Source organism: Suricata suricatta, chromosome X, assembly GCF_006229205.1.
Source record: "Suricata suricatta isolate VVHF042 chromosome X, meerkat_22Aug2017_6uvM2_HiC, whole genome shotgun sequence".
In the NCBI taxonomy this organism is placed as follows: Eukaryota; Metazoa; Chordata; class Mammalia; order Carnivora; family Herpestidae; genus Suricata; species Suricata suricatta.
Genome location: NC_043717.1, coordinates 18,586,322 through 18,609,880, shown reverse-complemented (window position 1 = coordinate 18,609,880; position 23,559 = coordinate 18,586,322). Strand labels below are relative to the sequence as shown.

Here is a 23,559-nt window from a genome sequence, read left to right as displayed (position 1 = left end):
TATATTCTTTCAATCCAAGCAGTAGGGACAGGGAGAGAAACGTTAATTTATTAAGAGTCTAGATTGATAACATTTGTTTTGTCTCCTATGACCCTAGTTCCTTCTTTGGAGACATGTCTGTTTAAAGTTTGAAACCATGGGCACCTGGGTGGCTCAGTAAGCGTCCAGCTTCGGCTCAAGTCATGATCTCAAGGTTCGTGGGTTGGAGCCCCGTGTCAGGCTCTGTGGTGACAGCTCAGAGCCTGGAGCCTGCTTTGGATTCTGTATCTCCCTTTCTCTCTAACCCTCCCTTACTCGCACTGTCTCTCTCTGTCTCTCAAAAAAAAAAAACACCTAAAACATTAAATTTCCAAACCAATAAGCACCACTAGGGTTGTGCTTACTGTGTGTCAGTAATATACATTGTGCTAGCATCTAGCCGTGTCCCATGTCAAAAACCCTGTGCCTGTCAGCAGAGACTTTCTAGGTCCAAGTTCATTTCTAGAGGATTATCTGGTTTCACTCTCCACTCTCTAGTTTTCTTTAAAAAATTTTTTAAATTTATTTTTGATACAGAGAGAGACAGAGCACAAGAGGGGGAGGGGCAGAGAGAGAAGGAGACACAGAACCGGAAGCAGGCTCCAGGCTCTGAGCTAGCTGCACCACCCAGGCGCCCCTCTCCAGTTTCCTTAACCTCATTCTCAGGTTTCTCCTGGTTCTGCATGCTGCTGTCTATTCGGCCCGTTCCCCTTTTCCCAGGGCTCTACACATAGCCAGGGTGCAAGGGTGCAAGCGCGTGTCTTCTAAACACACCCGGTTCAGTCACTCACCACTGGCAAAATGCACAGGCAGAGAGATGAGCGGTGGTGAAACAAAGGTGTTTATTTAAGTGAGGCTGACACCATGAAGGTTAGTAGACTAGCATCTCAGATACTGTCTCCAAAGTCCTGAAAATGCTTCCCGGTTTATGTCAGGGAAATGTAGGGCAAGGCTCGGTGGATAAGTTCAGGTACTCACTGAGGGTCAAGTCTGGTGTCTTGGGGTCAGTCACGTGGGTCTTACTGGCTCAGAGTCATCCGTATTGCTTGAGGGGTTAGTTTCTGTTCCCATCGTCATGCTTTGCTCACGGGGTCTTTTGCCTGTATTAAAAGATAAGCAGGAAAGAGGAATTTAATCAGTTAGAAAGTGCAGACTGAGGGGCACCTGGCTGGCCACTTGGTAGAGCATGTGACGCTTAATCTGAGGGTGGTAGTTCAAGCCCCAAGATGGGTACAGAGATTACTTAAAAACAAAATCTTAAAAAAAAAAAAAAAGAAAGTTCAGACTGAGGTCACAACGGAGGTAGTTGGAGTCCTCTCTCATACGTCCTCTCGCAGTCTGGACTGAGACTCAGCACGGCTGTGGTCTTGGGACATGGCCCTATGCTTTCTTGGGTTTGACCCCCCTCCCCTTTTTTTTGGTTCCGTGTCATCTTCTCTTTGGTTTTCTTTGCCATATTGTTGAACTACATGGTCAAGCCACTTTCAAAAAAGCCCTCATTGGAGGGAAACTTTCCAAATCCTTGCAAGTCTGAAAATTAGTTTCTCTTTACTCTCATTCTTGTTCCTTCCTGAACTCATATTAATTAGCAGTGGAGCTGTTTAAGCGACCCTAAATATCTCTTTTATTATCTTAATATTTTATTTTATTCCTTTTGATTACTTTTTACTTTTGTTATTTCCAAGTAGCTCTTTCTTGTTCTCTGAATGTTCCTTTGTCATAGAACTCTTTTCTCTTTTAATGGAGTAGCTGCTTGAATTTATTAAATTCATTCAGTGATACTTAATAACAGGTTTACTTTTGCTTTTAAGTTCTTTTGTTTCCTACCAGGTCATATTTTGCCCCTTCTTGCCTATCCTGGTCTCCTCTTTTATGTTCAGGCTTTCCTCAAATGACTAGTGATCCTTGGTTGTACAGTCATGTTTAAGAGCAAGGTGACTGAAATGCTGTCAAGAACTTTTTGTGCATAGATGAGGCTTGCCAGCTAGCACGTTCTACCTCAGGGTGAGCTGAAGGGAATGGCCTCTCTGTGGAGGGTGCCTACACCCAGGTCCACGCGAGGAAGGCTCTCCTCTTGGGCCAAACACTCATGTGCACGCACACCAGCTCTCTCGGTTCTCAGCAGAAAACTCATGGCATTCCTTTAGAGAGACTTCCCCACCTTTGTGGAATTTTGCCTGGCTAGACTGGCCACAGGCAGTTTTGCACTAAGATGCCATGGAGGAAGGAGAGAGGCACGTCAGCTGTGCACAGGACTTGGATTTGTGTCTGTCCAAAATACCCCCATCTCCCCGCCCCATCTCCCCCCACCCCAACCCCCATCTTGGATCCTTGGCTGACCTCTCCGTCCTTCACAGGACCTGCCATCTCTGGGCTGCCAGGGACACTGCGCTCCCTTCACTGCAACCCCTCCTCAGGACTTCACAGCTGTGTGTCCTCTTGCTTCTTCCGCTCACCACTTCCAGAATATTGGATGACACATCTTATCCCCCAGTGGCCTCTCCACAGATTCCCTCTTCGTTGTGGGTTTATTATCTGTATTTTATTCTTTTACTGTTATTTTCATGGAGCATCAGAAAGAAGAGGAGGGCAGTGCTTGTATTCGGTACTTATTAGGAAGCCAGTTTACTATAAAAGAACATAAACCATAGAAACCAAAGGGCTGTGTGCTGCTTTTCAGATCGGTCTTTGTTTTTGTTCCCTTAGAAGGTGTGGTTCTCTTGAAAACCTTGTGCAGATGAAAGAAGCCAGGCCCAAAGGGCTGCATATTATAACTGCATTTATGTGAAATGTCCAGACTAGGCAAATGTGTAGAGACAGGAAGTACATTAGTGGTTCCCTAGGGATGGGGTCATAGGGGGATACGGAGGGTGACTGTGAATGGATATTGGGTTTCTTTATGGAGTGAGGAAAATATTCTAGAATTGATGGTAGCAATGGGCTGCACACCTCTGTGAATCCATCAGAAACCATTGAATATACAGTTGAAATGGGTGAGCTGTGTGAATTCTATCTCAGTAGAGCTGTGAAAATGTGGTTCTTTCCAGTGCATATGACATTTTGGGGCACGTTCTCTGTTCATGTAGGACCAAAGAAAAGAAGTTGTATTCAGTGTTAGATGTCCAGGGCAAATGGTGACGGTAAGGATAATGAATCATCTGATGGTATCTACAACTTTTTATTTAATAGGTTCAAAAATAAAGAAGCTGGTGTATCCACCCGGGTTCATGGGATTAGCTGCCTCTCTCTATTATCCACAACAAGCCATCGTATTTGTCCAGGTAAGTTAGACCCCCTAAGCTGGGGTGTCCCTTGTTCTTGCTTATGTAGGTTTGGCTTTACTGCTTAATTTTCTTATTTTGCAGCTTTTATAGCACCAGTCTAAAATGGTTTTGCACACATAGATGAACTACCACAAATTTAAATGTTTTTCTCCACTACATGCCTCAGTTCTGGCCCTCCTTCCACTCGTGTCAGTGTTCAGAGAATGCACATGCTTTTGAATACAAGTCAAAGAAAATTAGGATAACTTTTCTTGGCACGCTTACGTGGAAGTCTAAAGACTCTGACTCCACAGCTGATACTTATGGGTCATTCTCCATTTGGATGTGTCTGCTCACAGCCTGGCCTCCCCGGAGTTGTAGGCATAGGCCTGTGCCCTGGCTCCCTGCACCCTGGCCCGGGTCCTGGTGCCAGCCTCCCTTGCCTTGCTGGAGGCTTCAAGCAGTGCAGTCCCCTCTGCTAGAAATGCCCTTCCTGGGGCTTTCAGTTGGTTGCTTCTTTCTTTGTCTTCAAGCCTCAGCTTGGTGGCATCCTGTCAAGTAGGAGAACAGAGTGGCAGGCGAGATGGGTAGAACTATGGTTTGGTGTTCTCAAGGTTCTGTAGCAAAGTGCCCCAGCCGGGGGCGGGGGGGGGGGGCTTCGACAACAGCAATTTATTTTATCACTGTTCTGGAGGCTGCAAGTCCAAGATCAAGGTGTCAGTAGGATTGCTTTCTCCTAGATCCTCTCTAGGATCTAGGCTTGCAGATGGCCACCAGCTCACTGTGCATGGACATCCCTGGTGTCTTGTCCTTGGCTTATAATGACACCATTCATATTGCACTAGAGCCCTGCTCTTATTACCTCATTTAACCTTAATTCCAGGCCCTGTCTCCAAATACAGTCACGCTGTGGGTTCAGACTTCAGCATGAATTTTCAGGGACACGATTCAGTCTCTAACAGCTAGCCGCCCAGTGTGATTCCTAGACCAGCAGCATCAGGATCACCTGGCTTGTTAGAAACCCACTTTCCCAGGGCATCTGGGTGGCTTAGTCAGTTAAGTGTCCAGCTTTGGCCCAGGTCACGAGCTCATGGTTTGTGAGTTCAAGCCCCACATCAGGCTCTCTGCTATCAGTGCAGTACCTGCTTTGGATCCTCTGTCTCCTTCTTTCTCTGCACCTTCCCTGATACCTCTCTCTCTCTCTCAAAAATAAATTAAAGAAAAAAAATAGAAATGCACATTCTTTGGCCCCAACCCTGACAGACTGACTCAGACACTCTGACGGTTAGGGCCAGCAGCCTGTGTTAGCAAGCTCTCTGAGGGATTTGAATGTCCGGGATGTCTGGGAACCTCCGAAGTAGACTGCACTTCCTCAGGGTGGTGGTGTCTGGAGTTAGCGGAACTCTAGACATAGAGTCCCTTGGAAAACTGGAGAGAACAAGGTGGGCTGTAGGTTTTCAAGTCCCAGACTGCAAATGGAGATGGGGACCCAGTTGCTAGAGGTGCCCTGTCACCTGGAGACTTGGTCCCAGGAGCAGCAGCAGTACTGTCATCACAGTTGGGCTCTCGGGGCTCTGAGCCAGACTGATCTGACATTGTGCTCCCGGAGTCCTCGTGACAGGATTGAGTCTGGATTCCGGGATCGTGCTGCAGTTGTGGGTGGGAGGCCAGGGCCTCTGGCTATGAGAAATTGGTGGCTTTGGTAGCAGATGCCAGTATGATCTTTTTTTTTTTAATGTTTTCTTTATTTTTGAGAGAGTGCAAGAAGGAAAGAGCTGAGAGAGGGGGACAGAGGATCCAAAGTGGGCTCCGTGCTGACAGCAGCGAGCCCCATGTGGGGCTTGAACTCATGAACTGTGAGATCATGACTTGAGCTGAAGTCGGACGCTCGATCAAATGAGCCGCCCAGGCGCCCTCAGTAAGATCTTTATAGCATGGGCTTAACATTGTTTACAGCAGCCCTGGAGGCTGAGACCGAATGTCCCTCTGCCTGCTTCAGCTCCAGCTCAGGAGCAGTGAATCATGTCTGCCTGCCCTTGGTCATCAGAATACGCACGCATCACCTCAGTGTGTTGTGGTTCTGACAGTAAGTGGACAGGGTCTGGAGAGTAGGCCTGGCTGCTGCCTGAGAAGCATATGTGGCTTCCCCCTGAGCGGAGGGCTTTTGTATCTTACGTGCCACAGCATATGTTGCAAAATAGCTTTTGTATTCACAACCAAGATAGTGGAATGAAAATATGAGTTGTATTCTAATTTATTTTTAAAGTCAGTGGGAAGGAGTTTGGGCTTTTATTTTGTCCTTAGAGTAGGCCAGAACAAAACCATTAACTTTGTGTTCACTAGATATAAAACATTAGTGATCTGTTTGAGGTGATGAGAAAGTTCTGGAAATGAATAATGGTAATGGTTTTTAATAGCTAAAATGATAAATTATACATATATCTGGCTACAATAAAACAAAAGAGACACCAGTGATTGCAAGAGATCTTCTGTTACTGTTTTAGTGTCATTTAATTCCTCTTTCATAGTTTTAATTTTTTTACGAATACCCTGACCTTGGATCAGCCACTTAATTGCTCACATTGTTTTTTGTTCAGTAGCATTTGGGTACAAGTACTATAAGAAAACCCTTTTTAAATGGCAAATCTTGTTTTCCTCTCAGAAATTTAAAACCCCAAGAATAGTGTCATATAATACATGGTAAATGCTTGATGGGTCTGAATATCATATATTTTAAGAACAGTTAGAAGAACTGCAAGACTGTAACTTGTAAGAAGCCAGCTAGTAAAAACACTGGATTTACCAGTGCTGTGACCTTAGTTAGACAAGTCACTTGGCCTCTGAATATTTCCTTATAATCTTTGCCTATTTACTGCACAGGATTATTGTTTAAAATAGAGATCATGGATGTGAAAGTACTTTGTAAACTAAAATGCCATACATAGATCGATTATTATAACAATTAGAAAGAGAATAATAACTGCTTTCAGAAATTTGAAGTGGAAATTTCATGTGCAAGAGTAATCAACATTGTGTGTCATATATAGGACCAATGAATGCAAATTCCTCGAAGTGTATTTTTAAGTAGGCTCCATACCCAACACAGGACTCAAACTCACAACCCTGAGATCAAGAGTCATACCCTACTAACTAAGCCAGCCAGGTGCCCCACTAGAAGCATTTTTTTTAATGTTTTGTTTATTTTTCAGAGAGAGAGAGAGACAGCAGAGCAGGGGAGGGTCAGAGAGAGAGGGAGACACAGAATCTGAAGCAGGCATCAGCCTGACGCCTGCTTCAGATTCTGTGTCTCCTTTCTCTATCTCTCTATCCCTCTACTGCTCACGCTCTGTCTCTGTCTCACAAAAATAAATAGAAACATTAAGAAAAAAAAAAAAAAGAAAAGCCAATACTAGGGGCACCCAAGAGGCTCAGTCATTTGAGTGTCCGACTCTTAATTCAGCCCAGGTCATGATCTCACGGTTCGTGAGTTCGAGCCCTGCATCGAACCCCATGCTGATAGTACATGCCTGCTTGAGATTCTCTCTCTCTCCCTCTTTCTGCCCCTCCCCTGTTCACTCTTGCTTGCTCTGAAAATAAATAAATAAATAAATATTAAAAGTCTTTAAAAAATTAAAAAAAAAGGAAACTTCAATACTAAAAAAAATTCCAACAGTTAAAATTAGCTAGTGAAATGTGGACCAGTGCATTTTTTTAATTAAAAGTTTTTTATTTGAGTATAGTTGCCGCACAATGTTACATTAGCTGCAGACATACAACATAGTGATTCTACAAATTTATATGTGATGACGTGCTCACCACACATGTAGCTACTGCCCGTCACCATGCACTACTATTATAGTATCGTATTAGTAGTGAGCTCCTTGGCCCCGAAGTATTCTCTGACCGTGGGGCCCACCTCTCAGGATGTTGTAGAAAGGCTCTTGGATCAGGAGGCAAAATCCCTGCAGAAACTTGAAGACTTTATGTTTTGGGGGACCTGGGAAAACAAAAAACATCTTCATTAGGATCCCCTCTTTTTTACCTCGGCCTCTACAGTGAATGAGTGTTTTCAGCTGGGCCAATGTGACTCGGTGGGCCATGATGTGCTAGATGTGATGGGCAGAAGCCTTCTTTATGTGCCTCACTTTCAGGAATTTCACATGCCAAAGCTGACCTCCTACATTTTCTCCTTATACACCTATAATTTATGGCAAATTATTTTTTTTATTTTTTTAATGTTTTATTTACTTTTGAGACAGACAGAGCATGAATGGAGATGGGGCAGAGAGAGGGGTACACAGTATCCGAAGCAGGCACCAGGCTCTGAGCTGTCAACACAGAGCCCAGTGTGGGGTTCGAACCCACAAACCGTGAGATCATGACCTGAGGTGAAGTTAGACGCTCAACTGACTAAGCCACCCAGGCGCCCCATATGGCAAATTATTTTAAACTGCACAACCAGACTATATTTTCTTCTTATGCTACAATTCTTCTGGGGTCATCATATGCTTAAATACAGTTCTTTGGGAAACAGGAAAAAGGAAAATGGAATATTCTCGTTCTTACCAGTCATGGATGGAATAGCAATGGATCTTTTATATTTTGTTTCAAGGTCAGTGGGGAGAAATTATATGACTGGGGTTTACGAGGATACATAGTCATGGAAGATTTGTGGAAGGAGAACTTTCAAAAGGTAAGAAAGATCTTTTTCATTATCTTCCTTTTGGTGTAAATATATGGTTTCTCTAGGGCTTTGTACAATTCTTGATAACCCTGTTGCCTGATCTTGCCTTTTCTGTTGTTTTCATTTCACTTCTAGCTCAGATTCTCTTTTGGTGGCCTTTGTTGGAGGCGCGATGGAACCTCCATGCTTTTGCTTATTATCAGCAGAGCTGAATAAGTGGGGACCATAAAATGCATTCCACTGCCATCTTAGATCATAATTTCCACTCTACCATATTTATAATGTGCTTAACGTGTAGCATATTATCTGAAAGTTTTATCAAAACTGGATTCAAAGGGAACATACTGTGCTGCAAGGCAAAAAACAACCAACCAAGCAAGGCTCCTCCTCTGGCTGGTTCACTTGTTAGAGGCTCCCTCCTCTCCTTGAGCAGGACTGTAGCCCATCCATCTGCACCAAGGGCATGAGCTGCGGTGTGGTGGGGGTGTGGTGGGGATCAGCCTCCAGCTCCAGACCGTATTCTCCGTGCTGACTCATGGGTGGATAAGCAGAAGAGGAAGGAGGTTGTGTTATTGTAAGAAGGTGTTGTCTTCTCTTCTTACCACCACATAGCTGACTGAACATTGCCCATGTTTGCTGGAACATTCCTTCCCCTGACAATAAAGAATGGGCATAGAACAAGGCATCCTATTTCCTCCAAGCACTTGGAGGCATTATGCCTTAAGGAAGAATTAGGGTTCTTATGTGAACATATCTTCTACATAATAGATTGAAGAGTGTTCTTCTTGCCTTCTCTCATCTCAAATCAAAAAAATACTCTGAAAATATGAGGAACTGTCTCAAAAATTGAAATCCAGAATTTTGAACTGAATATAACATTATAGAATAAATTGTAAGCCCTTGTCATTGTTTATTTACATAAATCATCTTCCAGTGAAATATTAAGACTCATTTTTTTATTGGTGATATCTAAAGGAATTAGTCTCCATGGAGCCTATTTAAGCTAGCTTTGATTAGGAAGTTTTGTATGAATGTCAAATGCCCTTTGGCAATTCCCTTTAAAGAATAAACACTCTTAGTTTTGTTTTCATTCCTCTGACATTTTTTTTGGAAGCTTGCTTTCCTGTTTAAAGAATTCCTTCAGTCTACACTGAGTTTTATCTGGGAAAGGAAACAGAAAGTCAGGTAAGCTACACACCGCCCTAGAAAGGAACGTGGCAAATGAAACGCATCCTCAGTTGCATGTGGTCACTGTGATGTTAGCGCAGATACAGGTGCACCAAAGCCAGTAGGGGAGGTGTCTCCTGGGGGCCTCTGAATGCTCACTGCCATGTCCCTCGGCAGCCCAGACTCCCTACACACTAAAGCCAAGGAGGGGATCCCCACAGAGCCTCTGGCTTGGAAAGAGCTTTTCTCTGCTCTGAGAGAAACATTCATACAGAGCTTCCTAATCAAAGCTAGCTTTTCTCTGCTCTGCCCAGGGCAGAAACAACAGGACTGTGGCTGGAATGCAAGTTAAACAAGGCCAGCATTTTGTGGTAGTTTGAAAACGTTAGATGTTAAAACTACTCACATTTATATGTGAGACTTTGGGGAGTGAGATAGTAAAGATGTCTCATTAGCTCATGGTTGGTTTGCATTTTTTTCCTCTGGTCTTCTGTGCCCTTGCCCTCTTCAGAGTCCTTGAGAATGTAATGTTCTTGCATTTGTTTACTCTGAAAGCATAATTTTCCTGATGGTGGTCTGATCTCAGTAGAAGGTAATAAAATTGATGTTGAATACTTAAATATTTAGCACTAATTTTAAATGAAGAACAGCAGAAGGCTCTAATCAAAATTTGATATACTTAGAGTTCAGCAACTATTTGATAGTGAAATGCCGTTGTTGTTTTTCTTTATTTATTTGCTCTTCCCCCTTTTTGGATATTGTGGCTTTCAGTCGTTTTTGTTTTATTACTGAGAGCAAAAATTTAAGCTACCCTGGAAGAGGAATCCTTTGGGGCTCAGAACCTGTGTCTTTGAAAGGACCTGGGGGAGGGGGACGCTTCATGATTGAGTTTTTTGTTTGTTTATTCCTCAGCTTATTTGGAAATTGGTTTTCAAGTCAGGCTTGAAATTAGCAGTCTCAGTTAGATGCAGCCTTATGCATGGTTGTTCAGAGTTAGCACTGTAGTGATCTCAGAAATGTACGTGCTTGTGATTCTTAGTAGTCAAAGGAATTTGTAAACAGGGTGTTAAAATGGGGCCCTGCAATCTTCACTGGTATGAATGATGGCTCAGTTCTCCATTATATTATTTGCCATGACGCTGTAGTACTCTCAAAGACCCTAAATAAGTCTGTGGTATTTTTCTGCTCTGCTACATCCCTTTTGCCTTTTAGGAATTAATACTAAATGTTTGTTCTGAGTCTTTGACCAGTGAAGAGTACGTGAGATGGTCTTTCAGTTTTGTCATTATGTTTGGTTATTTAAGAGAAATCTATCTGCTTCAGCTAAAATAAACTCTTTATCAGAACTGTGGAGAAATGGTGGGTATGTCCAGGAATAATATTGCCATCCTAGTGCAGTCTAGCGTGGTTTGTTTTATTTGGTTTTGTTTTTTTGAAATAGAAGATAACTTTTGGATTTTATACTCTGTTTATAGCCACCTTGCTGGCTCATTTAAGTATGCAACTCTTGATCTCGGGGTGGTGAGTTCGAGCCCCACATTGGGTATAGAGATTCCCTTAAAAAAATCTTTGGAAAAATAAATAAACAAACTCTGTTTACAGACACGCATACAGAGTTTAAAATCCAACTGTATAATGACCACATATATACCAGCCAGCCATTCACCTTTTAAAAGATAGGAAGTTGCCCATGCCTTCCAAGTCTCCATGCCCTCCCAGTCCTGCTCCATCTCCCGAGAGGGAACTAATCTCTAGAATTTTGTTTTTCTTTCCCTGTTTTTCATAAAACATTGTAATTGAACTTGTCTGTGTTTTTACCTTTAAAATATAAATAAAGATATCAAATATATATACAAATAAATATAAAGACACCATCTAGATGGAGTCTTAACTATATGTACTCTTTTGTCCTTTGTAACTTGTTTTGTCCCCTTAATATGGGCTGTATGTAGCTATACTGTATTCATTTTCCCTGCTGTAGAATATTCCTTTGGGGGAAAATACCCATGTTGGTGACCAGTTTGGTGGTTTTCAGTATATTGTTGCACACACAGCTGTGAGCATTTTTGTACACGTGTCATGGTTTATTAAGAGTTTTCTTGGCTCATAGGGTCTGCACATCAGTTTTACTAGATGATACCAAGTAGTCTTAGAAAGTGGTTGCCATTGTGGTAGTTTTAAAATAGTTCTTCCCTCTGGAGTGTGTATGTGTGTGTGTGTGTGTGTGTGTGTGTGTGTGTGTGTGTGTCTTTGTGTGTGTGTGTTGCTTTATTCTCCAATTTTTATTTAAAAAAATTTTAAAACTACAGAACACTTGCAGAAATAGTATACAATGACTACCCTTCGCTTAGATTCAGCGATTAGCATTTTGCTACATTTGCTTTGCCTCACTTTGCAGGTGTGTAGATACTCTCTCATGCCTATATTTTCTTTTTCTGAACTATTTGAGAGTCAGTTGTTGGTATCATTGCACTTGCCACTCATACCTAATTCAGCATGCATTTCCAAATAACATGAGCATTCACTAATATAATTGTAATACATTATTACACTGAGGAAAGATACATAAATATTTGCATAAATACTACCTAATTATGCAGTCCATATTCAGGTTTCCCTGGTTACCGCAATTGAATGTGCGTTCCTGCAACAGCTTTTCAATTCATTTCTTATAGGGCGTCAGGATGGCTGAGTGTTCTAAGGCACCAGACTCAAGGTGCTCAGTTCATTTCTTATAGCTTAGTGAGTTAGTATAAGGCAAACACCCTTGTGACCATCATCTAAGGACAAAAACGGAGAACTTAAGCAACCATCCCAGAACCCCCTCCATGCAGCCCACTCTGGTTACAGTCCTCTCCCTCCATCCAGAATTACCTCCTACCCTTTTAGGGGGATAACTTCCTTATCTTCCTTTATGGTTTTATCATCTTGTCACTTTAGTTTTGCCTATTAGTGTTTCTGACTTCATATAAATGCTTTTAAGTCTTTTTCCCCTCCTCTTTTTAAATCACTTTAAATCTACAGGTTCTGCTTCCATCTTTTTATTTTACTTACAACATATCTGTTAAAGGAACCTGGCAAGGGGCACCTGAGTGGCTCAGTTGGTTAAGTGTCTGACTTTGGCTCAGGTCATGATCTCACGGATCGTGGGTTTGAGCCCTACATAAGGCTCTGCACTAAGTTGAGAGCCTGCTTGGGATTCTTTCTCCCTCTCTCTCTGTCCCTCTCCCACTTGCATTTTCTCTCTCTCCCTAGAATAAATAAAAGAACCTGGCATACTGGACCTAGAGAGTTTCCATTGGTTTGAGCTTTGCTCATGTCACACGTAAGGTGCAGTTGACTATATTTCTCTCTTCTCTGCATTTCCTGCAGATTGGCAACTGCATCTAGATGATTGCTTGATGAGGTTTGTGTCTGATCCTGTTGGCAAGGTCTATGTGGACACATAAGTCTAGTTTTGCTCTGCTGTTTTGATGTTAGTGGGTGTTGATGCCCAATGCCAAGACCCTTTGATTCACTAGGGGCTAGAAAATGGCTATATTCTACCCTTGCCATGTCATTTTTCACATATTAGCTGGAATACTTAAATAAGGAACCACTTCTCCTCATCTACCATTTAGTTACTCAGTTATAGGAAAGACAGGATAAATGCTTCATTTTTTTTCTGTTTTCAGTTTTTAAAATAATGAATTAGTTCCCACTAATCCTTGGAAGGTCACCAGTTAGTTCTTTCTTTTAATATAATTTATTGTAAAGTTGACTAACAAATAGTGACTAGTTATTTAAATATCATCATGAATATATAGCTTTATAAATATTTGATTGGAATGTTTTGTAATTATTATTTCTTATTAAAATTCAAATCATCCCTTTTTGGCAAGTAGAAGTTGGCTTTGAGCGCTTTTGACATGACCCTGGTAGTCTGTGATAGTTTTCTCGCTGTCTGGCATGTCAAAATTGTCTTAGAATTTCTTTTCTTTTAATTTTTTAAATGTTTTTTAAATTTATTTTTGAGAGACAGAGATAGACAGTGTGAGAAGGGAGGGTCAGAGAGAAGGAAACAGAATCCGAAGCAGGCTCCAGGCTCTGAGCTAAGCACAGAGCCTGACATGGGGCTCGAATCCACAGACCATGAGATCGTGACCTGAGCCGAAGCCAGACACTTAACTGACTGAGCCACCCGGGCGTCCCAAGAAATTTCTTTTTTTTTTTAATGTTTGTTTATTGTTTTATTTTATTTATTTTTTAAAATTTAAATGCAAGTTTGTTAATGTGTAGCATAATAATGATTTAAGGGATAGAATTTAGTGATTCATCACTTACATATAACACCCAGTGCCCATCCCAACAAGTGCCCTTCTTAATGCCCACCACCCATTTAGCCCATTGTTTGTTTATTTTTGAGCGAGAGTGAGTGGAGGAGGGGCAGAGAGAGAGGGAGGCAGAGAATCCCAAGCCGGCTGCACTGTCAGCACAGAGCATGATGCAAGGCTGGACCTCACGAACTGAACCGTGAGATCATGACCTGACCTGAAGTCAGCAGTCAGCCGCTTAACCAACTGAGGCACTCAGGCGCTCCTCAGAATTTCTGATTGTAGTTTTAATGTACATTTCCTTGATCACTAATGAGGTTGAGCATCTTTTCACATGTTTATTGGTTTCTTCCCGAAACACCTACTCATGTCTTTTGGCATTTTTTGTATCGGTAATTTGTTCCTTTCTTAATGATTTATAAGGGTTCTTTATTTTTTTTCCTAGATACTCACGTTTTGGTCACATTTTTGCAGATGTCTTCTCCCAGTTTGAGGCTTGTCTTTTCAGTTCGGGTGTCTTTTGAGCATCAGAAGTTCTTAATGTAGTTGGTTTTATTGACTTTTTTTTCCATTATGGTTTTCGCTCTTTGAATCTAGGAGCTTAATAAAAGCCTGCAACTATTTACTGATTGTCCATTGCTAATATGAAACCCTTTGCGATTAGTATCAGCCCAACGTCTGAGTACCCAAGACGGAAGCCAGTTGTGGGTGTGAGAACTCAGGCCCACAGATGGCCCTTTTGGAGTTCTCCTGTACTTAGCCAAACACAGCAGTGTGTCTCGGTAAAGGGCATGTTTAGTTTTCACTAGGTTTTTAAAACAATGTAACCAGTTACTATGAAAGAATTGTAGAATGACTGTTAAATGCCAATGATAACTAAAAAGTAAAATCCTAATAATGCTTTAAAGGGCAGGAAAATACATGAAGAAATAGAAACCTGTTACTAATGTGAAAACCGAGCAGAACTTCTAAAGCTGGGCTTTTAATAGTTGTGTTCAGTCCCCTGCTGGCTCAGCAGGAAAATGAAGGGGAAGCAGCAGTCACCACCCTCCGTCAATATGCCCTGTTCTCTCTTCCTCCAAATTCCTCCGCTTGCTAAGCACACTCAAGTTTAGCTCTGAGAAAGTTACACAGTTTCAAAATGATCCTTTTTGATATTTCTATCACACACGGAGAAATACTGTATGATTCAACATATATGAAATATCTAAAATAGACTCGTAGGAGCGGAGAGCAGAATGGTGGTTGCCAGGGGCTGGTGAGGGCGGGGAAGAGAAATGGGGGTTACTGTTCAACGGCTGTAATGTCCCGGTCGCGCATGATGAATATGTTCTAACATCTGCTCTACAACATGGTGCTTACAGTCAGCGGTACCATATCGGACACCTACAAATTTGTTAGGAGAGTAACCCTCATGTTAAGTGTCCTCAATACAATAAAATAAAAATAAAAATAAGGGCAGTAGGGTGGGTTTTCCATAGAGCTAAATTTGTTCTGAATTTGTGCCTTTTCTAGTTTTTGCTGTTAAAAATTCTAAGTACCAGGCAATGACTTCCTTTCTTTTCTTTTTTTAAAACTTCATTAGTTAGCAAAATAAAATTGGAAATACTGGGTGGTGGGGTGTACCTCCTTTTATTGAAAGGCGTAAAGCTTTGGTATCAGAAAGGTGGACCAGGCAGAATTCAACGTAGCCTAATGGCCAAGAGAGTGGACTCTGGAGTCGGGTATTCCAGGCTCCACCCCACCCCGCCTCTTACAAGGTTCCCTTGAAACCTTGGGAAATAGCTCTGGCCCTCTGGGAAATGGGAGTAGTATCGAATGGGGACTAAATGAATTTGTCCTGTGGGAAACTCATAACAGGACTCTAGCACATGATGGCCATGCTAGCGGTCATGGGACACTGCACATTTTTGCTCCTGCTTGAGAAGACAACATCTCCTGATGGAAAATGGAACCCTGGGGCTTATCTGCCTTAGTCAAGAGCCCCCACCAGTGTTTTGGTTTCCTATTTCTGCCACAACAAATGACCACAAATTGACTGGCTAAAAGTGATGCAAATTTATATTATCTTAGACTCCATAGGTCAGAAGTCTGGCGGCTCCAGGGGAGAATCCATTTCCTCCTCCATTCAGATTGTTGACAGAATTCATTTCAGTTCCTTGGAGTTGTAGGATCAAGATCTATTTTGCTGGCTATTTTGTCAGCTAAGGGTGGTTCTTAGTGTCTAGAGGCTGCAGCTTTCCTTGGCTCACAGCCCTCTTCCTCCATTTTCAAAGCCAGCCAACTTCACGTTGAGTCCTTTTCACATCCCATTTCTCTGACCCTCTCTCCTGCCTCCTTCTTTGACTCTAGGAACCCATGTGATAATCCAAAATAATCTCTCCAATGGAAGGTCAGCTGATTAGCAGCCTGAATCCCAGTGCCACGTTAATTCTCCTTTGCCTCGGAAAGTGGCAGTTTCCAGGATTAGGATGCAGACATGTTTGGGGGAGGCATGCTTCTACCTGTACCATATCCAGTGAACTGGAATTTCACTGGGGTCTTTAACAGGTCCTTCATCCTTACCTTTTATTTCCTCTAAGTGACCTTTTACATAGGATAGTTAATGATTATTGAGCACTTGCTGTGAGCTTGGCCCTGGGCACTAAACTCTTTGTTCACAAAGCGTCTGTGAGGCAGGTTTTATTATTATCCCCATTTTACAAATGAGGAAACTGCATTTGGGGAAGTTAAGTAATTGATCAAAATAATCAACTGATGAGTGGCTCAGACATTTCAGGGGGGCTGCTGTACCCCAGAGGTTTATCTAGAAATCTCTCTTCACATGGCAGTGCATATTAATTATTAATACATGTTTTGATTAAAACAAATGTTTCACCTTTGGTAATAGAAATGATCACTCATGTTCATGGATGTGGTAAGAAAATAAATTTTCTTCTGTAGCCTAGCCAAGTTGACATAAAGAACTAGCCGCCACGGTGTTATTTAGTCCGCGAGCTCTATATCCTCCAATATGGCAGCCACTAGCTATTGAGTGCTAGAAATACAGCTAGTCTGAATTGAGGTGTGAGCTGTAAATAGAAATTCACAGCAAATTTAGAAGACATGGTACACATAAAAAGAACATAAATTCTCGTTTTTGTGCTGATTATCTGTTGAAAATGGTAGTATTTTACATATGTTGGGTTAAATAAAATGTATTAATTTCTTTAAAAAACAACGAAACCTGACTGGTATTAGAATTTAGTTATGAGAATGAATTATAAAATATTCCAAATTGAGCTGTCTAAAATGCAAAAACAAATTAATTTCTGGCTCGTGCTAAGTCACAGTCTGTCTTTTGAAGTCAGAATGTTGTTTTTCTGTGAGCTCATGGCAGTTGCTGCCCAGAGAGATCTGTACTAGGGTGGAAGGAAGGGCTCAATAGTTCTTGAGTGAGATATTTGACTGTCATGTTTTGTTACACTGAAAGTGATACATAACCAAACAAGAAAAACTTCCTAGCAACAGAGTTGTTTTCCTCAACCAGAAGAATATTTTATGTGCTCGTTTGTTTTCTTAATGTCAAGAAGATGAAAAGGCTTATGTATTTAGCATCTTATATTTTTGAGATGGAGATGCTGGTGAGTGTAGATAGTAGAATGTGTAAGAATATCACCAAAAGTACTTGGCGAGCATTAGGTTGAGGTCATTCAGACCTAAAATATATTTAACTAGGTAGACAGGTGTTTGGTTTTTATGACAGACCCAATTGCTGGACATGATTATCGCACTTAGCTTCATAAGCCTCTTTTTTTAAATCTCTTTTTGTTCTTCATGAATTACATACCCAAACATTTTTTTTTTACTCCCATCAGGTCTCTAGGTTCTACTGCATTTCATTTGTTTATTCAACAAATGTTCGAATACTGTGTGCTAGGAGGTCCTAGGGATATTGTGCCCTCACAAAGCGTATATATTAGTGAATGATTCAAACATGAATGAAAGAATTATACAGATCAGGAAACACATGGGTGCTATGAATGTGAATACAAGGTTCTCGTCTAATTCAAAGAGTAGGTGACAGGGGAAAGCCTTGATCTAAAGGATGAATAGCATTTAGCCAGGCAGATACTGGGATTGACTGGTCTAGGTCAGGGGATACATTTTGCAAAGTTCTCATCCTGGGAAAGAGCTTAGCAGGTTGGAAGGCCTCTGGGTGTGTGTGTACGTGTGTGTATGTGTGTGTGTGTGTGTGTGTGTGCGCACGCGCGTTAGCGTGCCTTGGGGAATAGAGTAAGGTACACAGTATGGAGTCCTGCAGAGCTCTTTTTGGAGCAACAAGTAGACGTGTATCATCATACAACAAACACCCACCGTCAAGTGGATGTGGTCTGTAGATACAGTAACCGTATAATTTACCATCCAAGTCAGGATAATAGACTTGAGAGTGAAAAGGGGTGCTGTTAATTATGCTGGAACATTGGGTATAAACTCGTATGACTTGGGCAAGCCAGGCTCTATGATCACTGTGCTTAGAGACCAGTTTTCACCCACTCCAGGAAGCCTGGAGTTGCCTAGAAGCCACGCTCTGCAATGACAGGCTTAGTCCTGTGTTCCTGCTTTCTCCTGGCTAACTCTGCAAGAAGGCCACCAGGAGAGCCCGCGCCAAGTCTAGAGCACAGAACCCCAGCCCCATCGCCTCCCCCGCTGCAGCCTGCTGTCTTCTGGTTGCCACCTCATGAGAGCTCACATCCTTGTTGGGCATCAGCGCTTATTAACGTGTTTTCAGAATTAAACTGTTTAAAACATATAGGTAAAGAACGTAAAGCCTTAAACATTTAGGACATGAACATTTCCTACTAGAAACTTTCCTGCATCACTTCTGGTGGTTGACATGACCTAATTATATGTTCCCAGATGGCGGCCAGGCAGAATGGGTGTGGTCCAATTATAACCTCTTTTTCAGTAAACATATTGTGTGATTTGGCCCCTATGGTGGATGATACATGGAGAAGAATAGTTTTATTCTTTTTTATTTTATTCTTTAGCAGTGACAGCGGCATGAAGTAGTAAAGAACTCTTTTCACTCTCAGTTTGGTATTTTAATAGAATCAGCTGTTTGGCTGGATCTCTGTGGTGAGGATTAATGGAGCTTTATTTCCTGCGCTCTGTGCCTAAGTCACTGTGTACAGCAGGCCCTCAGGGAGCCCTACTAATTCCTTCAGTTAACTCAGAAATGGGTCACGTTTTATTATATTAATAGTTAATGTTGTATTCAGCCAAATACTGAAGATGGGCACTTCTAGACATTCCACCCTTGTTTTAAAAGTGTCACTGTTTCTTTTTAAACTGTATTAATATGCTTATTTTTGGTTTTATAAGCCAGGAACTGTGAAGAATTCACCTGGGAATAAGTAGACTACTCCATGCTCTGCCCATTTTAATCAGGTAAAGAACAAGAGAACTCTAGTTCTTTTTTGCATCGTTAGCACCAGCTGAAATGATTTGTCCTTAATTGAATGTAATGAATTGTAGCGGCTTCAACTTCATGTGGATACGTAAGGGTCAGGATGATGTTTCCTTCCATCTTTAATTGTGGGCTTAAGTGCCTTCATTTATGTGTTCATTCCTGAGAAGTTCCTGGGTGTTTAGGCAAGCCCGAACTTGACAGTTGGGATTTGGCTACAAAACTACAAAACTATTTCAAACAATTGAAAAGTGCCATTATTTCTTCACTTTATGTTTTTTCAAATAACACTTTACTATAGTAGGCACTCTTGTATTCATTGAATGGTCATTAAAGAAACATTTGTTGAATGCATGACGGTTGTGGAAAAACTCAAGATTATATAGAGATATTGTAAGTGCCATTGGGAATTCATATGTGTAATTATTCTTTCTTTAAAGATTGAGTAACCTGGAGGCTAGAGAAATTTAGGATGCCAGATGAAGCCAGAAAAATCAGTATGATTTCTTCTGGTCTTATACTCCATTCGCTGTTTATTTTCATTCATTTGTTCAGTATTTACTCACGAGTACCAGCTAAGTACAAAACATTAGTTCTATTAATATTAGTTTTTGTATATATTAAAAATTATATGATAGCACTTATGATTTCCTGATAAGATTATATTGACTTTGCAGATAGTCTAAATATTCAGCTATAAAAATTAGCTTAATTCTAATATATCCATAAAGAACACTATAACTATGTTTCAGTAATATTTAATTGCATGATAACTTGTTAAGTGGGAAAAAAATAGTATAATACATTTTTAGAGAGGATAAAGACTAGGAAATACAACAAAAAATTTAAGTATTAATCTTGGGATAGTAGAGTTATGGATGTTCTTTATAGCTTGTCTTCTTTTTTTTTTAAGTTTATTTATTTTAAGAGAGAGAGCGTGAACAGGAAAGGGGCAGAGAGAGCGGGAGAGAGAGCATCCCACAGAGGCTCCATGCTTAGTGAGCTGCCCAAGGTGGGGCTTGAACTCACAACTGTGAGATCAGTGATCACAACCCAAGCCGATATCAAGAGTTGGATGTTCAACCAACTGAGCCACTCAGGCGCCTCTATAGTTTTTCTTCTATATAACTTTCTGTATTTAAAAAAAATTTTAATGTTTTAATTTATTTTTGAGAGGAAGAGACAGAGCACAAGCAGGGGAGGAGCAGAGAGAGAGACACACACAGAATACAAAGCGGGCTCCAGGCTCTGAGCTGTCAGCACAGAGCCTGACGCGGGGCCTGAACACATAAACCTTGAGATCATGCCCTGAGCTGAGGTCGGATGCTTAACTGACTGAGCCACCCAGGAGCCCTTAACTTTCTATATTTTAAAACTTGCTGTAGTGAATATGAATTTTCTTTTATAGTCTTTTTTAAAAAATCACTGCTACATTTATTATAAATCATGGCTGCTATTTACAATCCACAAAAGCCCTCAGTGTGAGGTTTTTCTTTCTCAGGCTGTCTCCATATTTTTAGAGACGCAGAGAGTCTTATGATCTTAGAATTCAGGAGAGATCATTGGGCCCCCCCAGCCAGGCTCAAGCATAAATACCCTGTAGCCCTGCGTGTTCTCACTTTTCATGTCCACTGATAGGCAGCCCATCCCACAGGGCAGCCATCATTGGACAGTTCTCATTTTTAGGAAGCTGTTTCTGGTACTAAGCAAAAATATGTTTTTTTTGTAACTCTTATGCAATGGTCCTGATTCTGCCTTTGGGGTCACAAAGAACAAACCCAGATCCTCTTTCACATCTCAGCCCTTCATATGGTAACCCCAAGTCGTACTTCTCAAATTTTGTTATACAGCCAAATTACTGCCGAAGCTTGTTAAAAGGCAGAGGCCTAGGCCCCTCCCCCAACCCCTCCCCCATTCAGCTTGGTTGGAGAGCAGGACGAGAGGGGCATTGGATGGACCTGCTGTTGGAAGAGAGACTGGAGTGGGAGTGGCCAGGGAGCCACATATGCCCTCCAGAGACTTTATGTTGAATATAAGTATGTTTCTCTGCAGGGACAATGAGACTTGGAATACAGGGAAACTATGTAAATATCTATTTCACCTTTCCCAAATATTCTGGGCCATAGTTCAGCTACTGTACATACCTTGATTTCACTCTTTATTTTTTTACATCTCAATTGGAGAGATGGTGTTTTCAGTTATAAAAGTGGTGTAAATTGGTTGTAAAGAAATTTTTTTAGATAAATATTTTTAAACTTTTCTTGCCCTCTGTTTTTTTCCCCCAGAGTTAATTTCTATTAACAGTTTGGCATACTGTTCCAGACTTTTTTCTCTGTGTGTAGATGTGTGCACATCCATACCTGCTTTGGGTTTTTTGACAGAATGCACTCATATTCCTTGTATTGTTTTGCAAGGACACTGGAACCTCTATGAAGGAACATCGCGATTTTATCATCAAACCGAAAGAAATTAACACTAATTGTTTAATATCATCTCATATTCAGGTAGCATGCAGATCTCTCTCATTGTCTTTTTGCATTTGTTTTGTTTGAATCAGGATCCAAACACGATCTCCCCATTACATTTGACTGATTGGTCCCTGAAGTCCCCTTTAAACTGTAATAGTTCCTTCTCCTTCATTTTCCCCTTGCCATTCATTTTTTGAAAAACAGGCCTATTTATCCCAGATCCCACGTCCTGGCCGTGGCTCAGTGCATCCATTTAGTGTCGTTCTGTTTATCTGTTGGTTCCGCTTTTCTCTGCATTTCCCATAAAACAATAGTTAGATTGAGGGCTTAATCAGATTTATGTTCAATTTTGCTAAGAATACTTCATAGACAGTGCTGTGTTTAGCTCTGTTGAACCCATGAAATAACTTGCCTTGTTTTGCTTAACATATTATGTACATCTTTTTCTCTTAGGACCTAGAGATCCTTCTTTCTCATTCCTCTTAGCTGCTTACTATTTTCCTAATATGGACTACCTTATCAATATAGGCTGTTTCCAGTTTATAGTTCTTTTTTTATTTTGTTTAAATGTTTATTTAATTTTGAGAGAAAGAGAGTGAAACACAGCATGAGCAGGGGACGGGGCAGAGAGAGAGAGAGGCTCAGAATCTGAGGCAGGCTCCAGGCTGTGAGCTGTCAGCACAAAGCCCTCCTTGGGGCTCAAACTCACAAAGCATGGGATCATGACCTGAGTCTAAGTCGGACGCTTAACCGACTGAGCCACCCAGGCGCCCCCGTTTGTAGTTCTGACAGTGCAGTAAATGTATTGACCTCTTAGAGAGAAAAGATCTGTGTATGTCTCTAAAATATTTATAAACCCACTATTGCTAAGTAGGTTCATTACATATTAGGAAAAAAGCAATCTGGAGAAGAATTGCTTTGGTCTTTGGTGTGTGTTTGGAGGGTGTGTCTTCCACTCTGGAAGAGAACAATGGGCTGACGTGAGAACGGTATACGTCAGACCCACGGTGATATGATCATGCTCTCCTTCGTCATGCGGATGGAAATGTCGTCGTTTGGTTTCTCAGAATGGGTGAGATGTGTGTGTTGTGCCATTTAGGCATTTATTCCTTATTTATCCATCCTTCTGTTTCATTGTGCTCAGGTACACAGCCAGTGAATCTGAACATAGTTTGGAAGAAACAAAACCTTTCTGATTTGTACTTTATGCATCTGTGAAATGGAAATAATTATGGTTTTCTCCAGCTCATTATGATCCTCGCGGTCATGTAATAATAATGAGTAATGTCAATATTTGAAATGGCTTCCCGCTTTAAACCTAATGAATTTTTAAGAAGCAAAGTTTTAGAGTTCCTCTTTTTTTTTTTTTGACAGTTTACTTACGGTTTTCTTTTTCTTTTAGTTATAGGTAAACATTGGAAACTCCATGCAGTAAACCAGTATTTCTACAGAAAAAATGGCAGAGAAGTCAGTTCTGAATGTAGTGGGTTGGCTTTCTTCTTCAGGAAAAACTATACTAGGCTCTTTGTGATCTTGGGTGATACCACACTCCAAGTGGACAAATTGGAAATCTTTTCACCTGGAGTAATGTTCAGCCTTAGAGCTCCTCATTCTCATGTTGCTATTTATGTACATAATTAAACTTCCAAGTTAAAAAAACCATTCTGCTTTTTTTTACATTATTGAGTGACAGTGCAAGCGTATCTGGTGCCCATGTGTGTGCTGTGTGTGGTGTGTCTGAGTGTACGTGTGTGTGCATGTGTGTGTATATGTGTGTGGTGTATATGCATGGTGTGCCTGAGTGTACGTGTGTGTGTGTGGGGGGTGTGTTTAAGAAAACCATTAACTTGGGCACCTGGGTGGCTTAGTCGGTTAAGCATCCAACTCTGGCCTAGGTCGTGATCTCGCCGTTCTCGAGTTCGGGCCCGGCTTTGGGCTCTGTGCTGACAGCTCGGAGCCTGGAGTCTGCTTCAGATTCTGTGTCTTCCTCTCTCTCTGCCCCTCCGCTGCTCACACTCTGTCTCTCTCTCTCAAAAATAAACATTAAAATTTTTTTTTAATTAAAAAAGAAGAAGCATTAACTCCTCAGGGCGGTACCAGCTGGCAGTCTGCACAGTCCAAGCCCCACTAGTGCGGAGTTGAGCAGGCTGGCTCTAGGGCTGATGGCCAGTAGGAGAACAAAACCTGTAAGTAATGG

At 41.4% G+C, this 23,559-nt stretch overlaps 1 protein-coding gene across 2 annotated transcripts in view; it reads left to right on the top strand.

Moving 5' to 3' along the window:
• APOO (apolipoprotein O) overlaps positions 1-23,024 on the top strand; it is a 55,443-nt gene extending 32,419 nt beyond the window's left edge. For both annotated transcript variants that reach the window (XM_029930695.1, XM_029930697.1), the window contains 4 exons: positions 3,208-3,299; positions 7,894-7,974; positions 18,810-18,875; positions 22,765-23,024. In XM_029930695.1, coding sequence (XP_029786555.1) covers positions 3,208-3,299; positions 7,894-7,974; positions 18,810-18,845 — 209 coding nt within the window. In that variant the 3' untranslated portion in view covers positions 18,846-18,875; positions 22,765-23,024. The remainder of the gene's footprint in view (positions 1-3,207; positions 3,300-7,893; positions 7,975-18,809; positions 18,876-22,764) is intronic.
• The last annotated feature ends 535 nt before the right edge of the window (positions 23,025-23,559 follow it).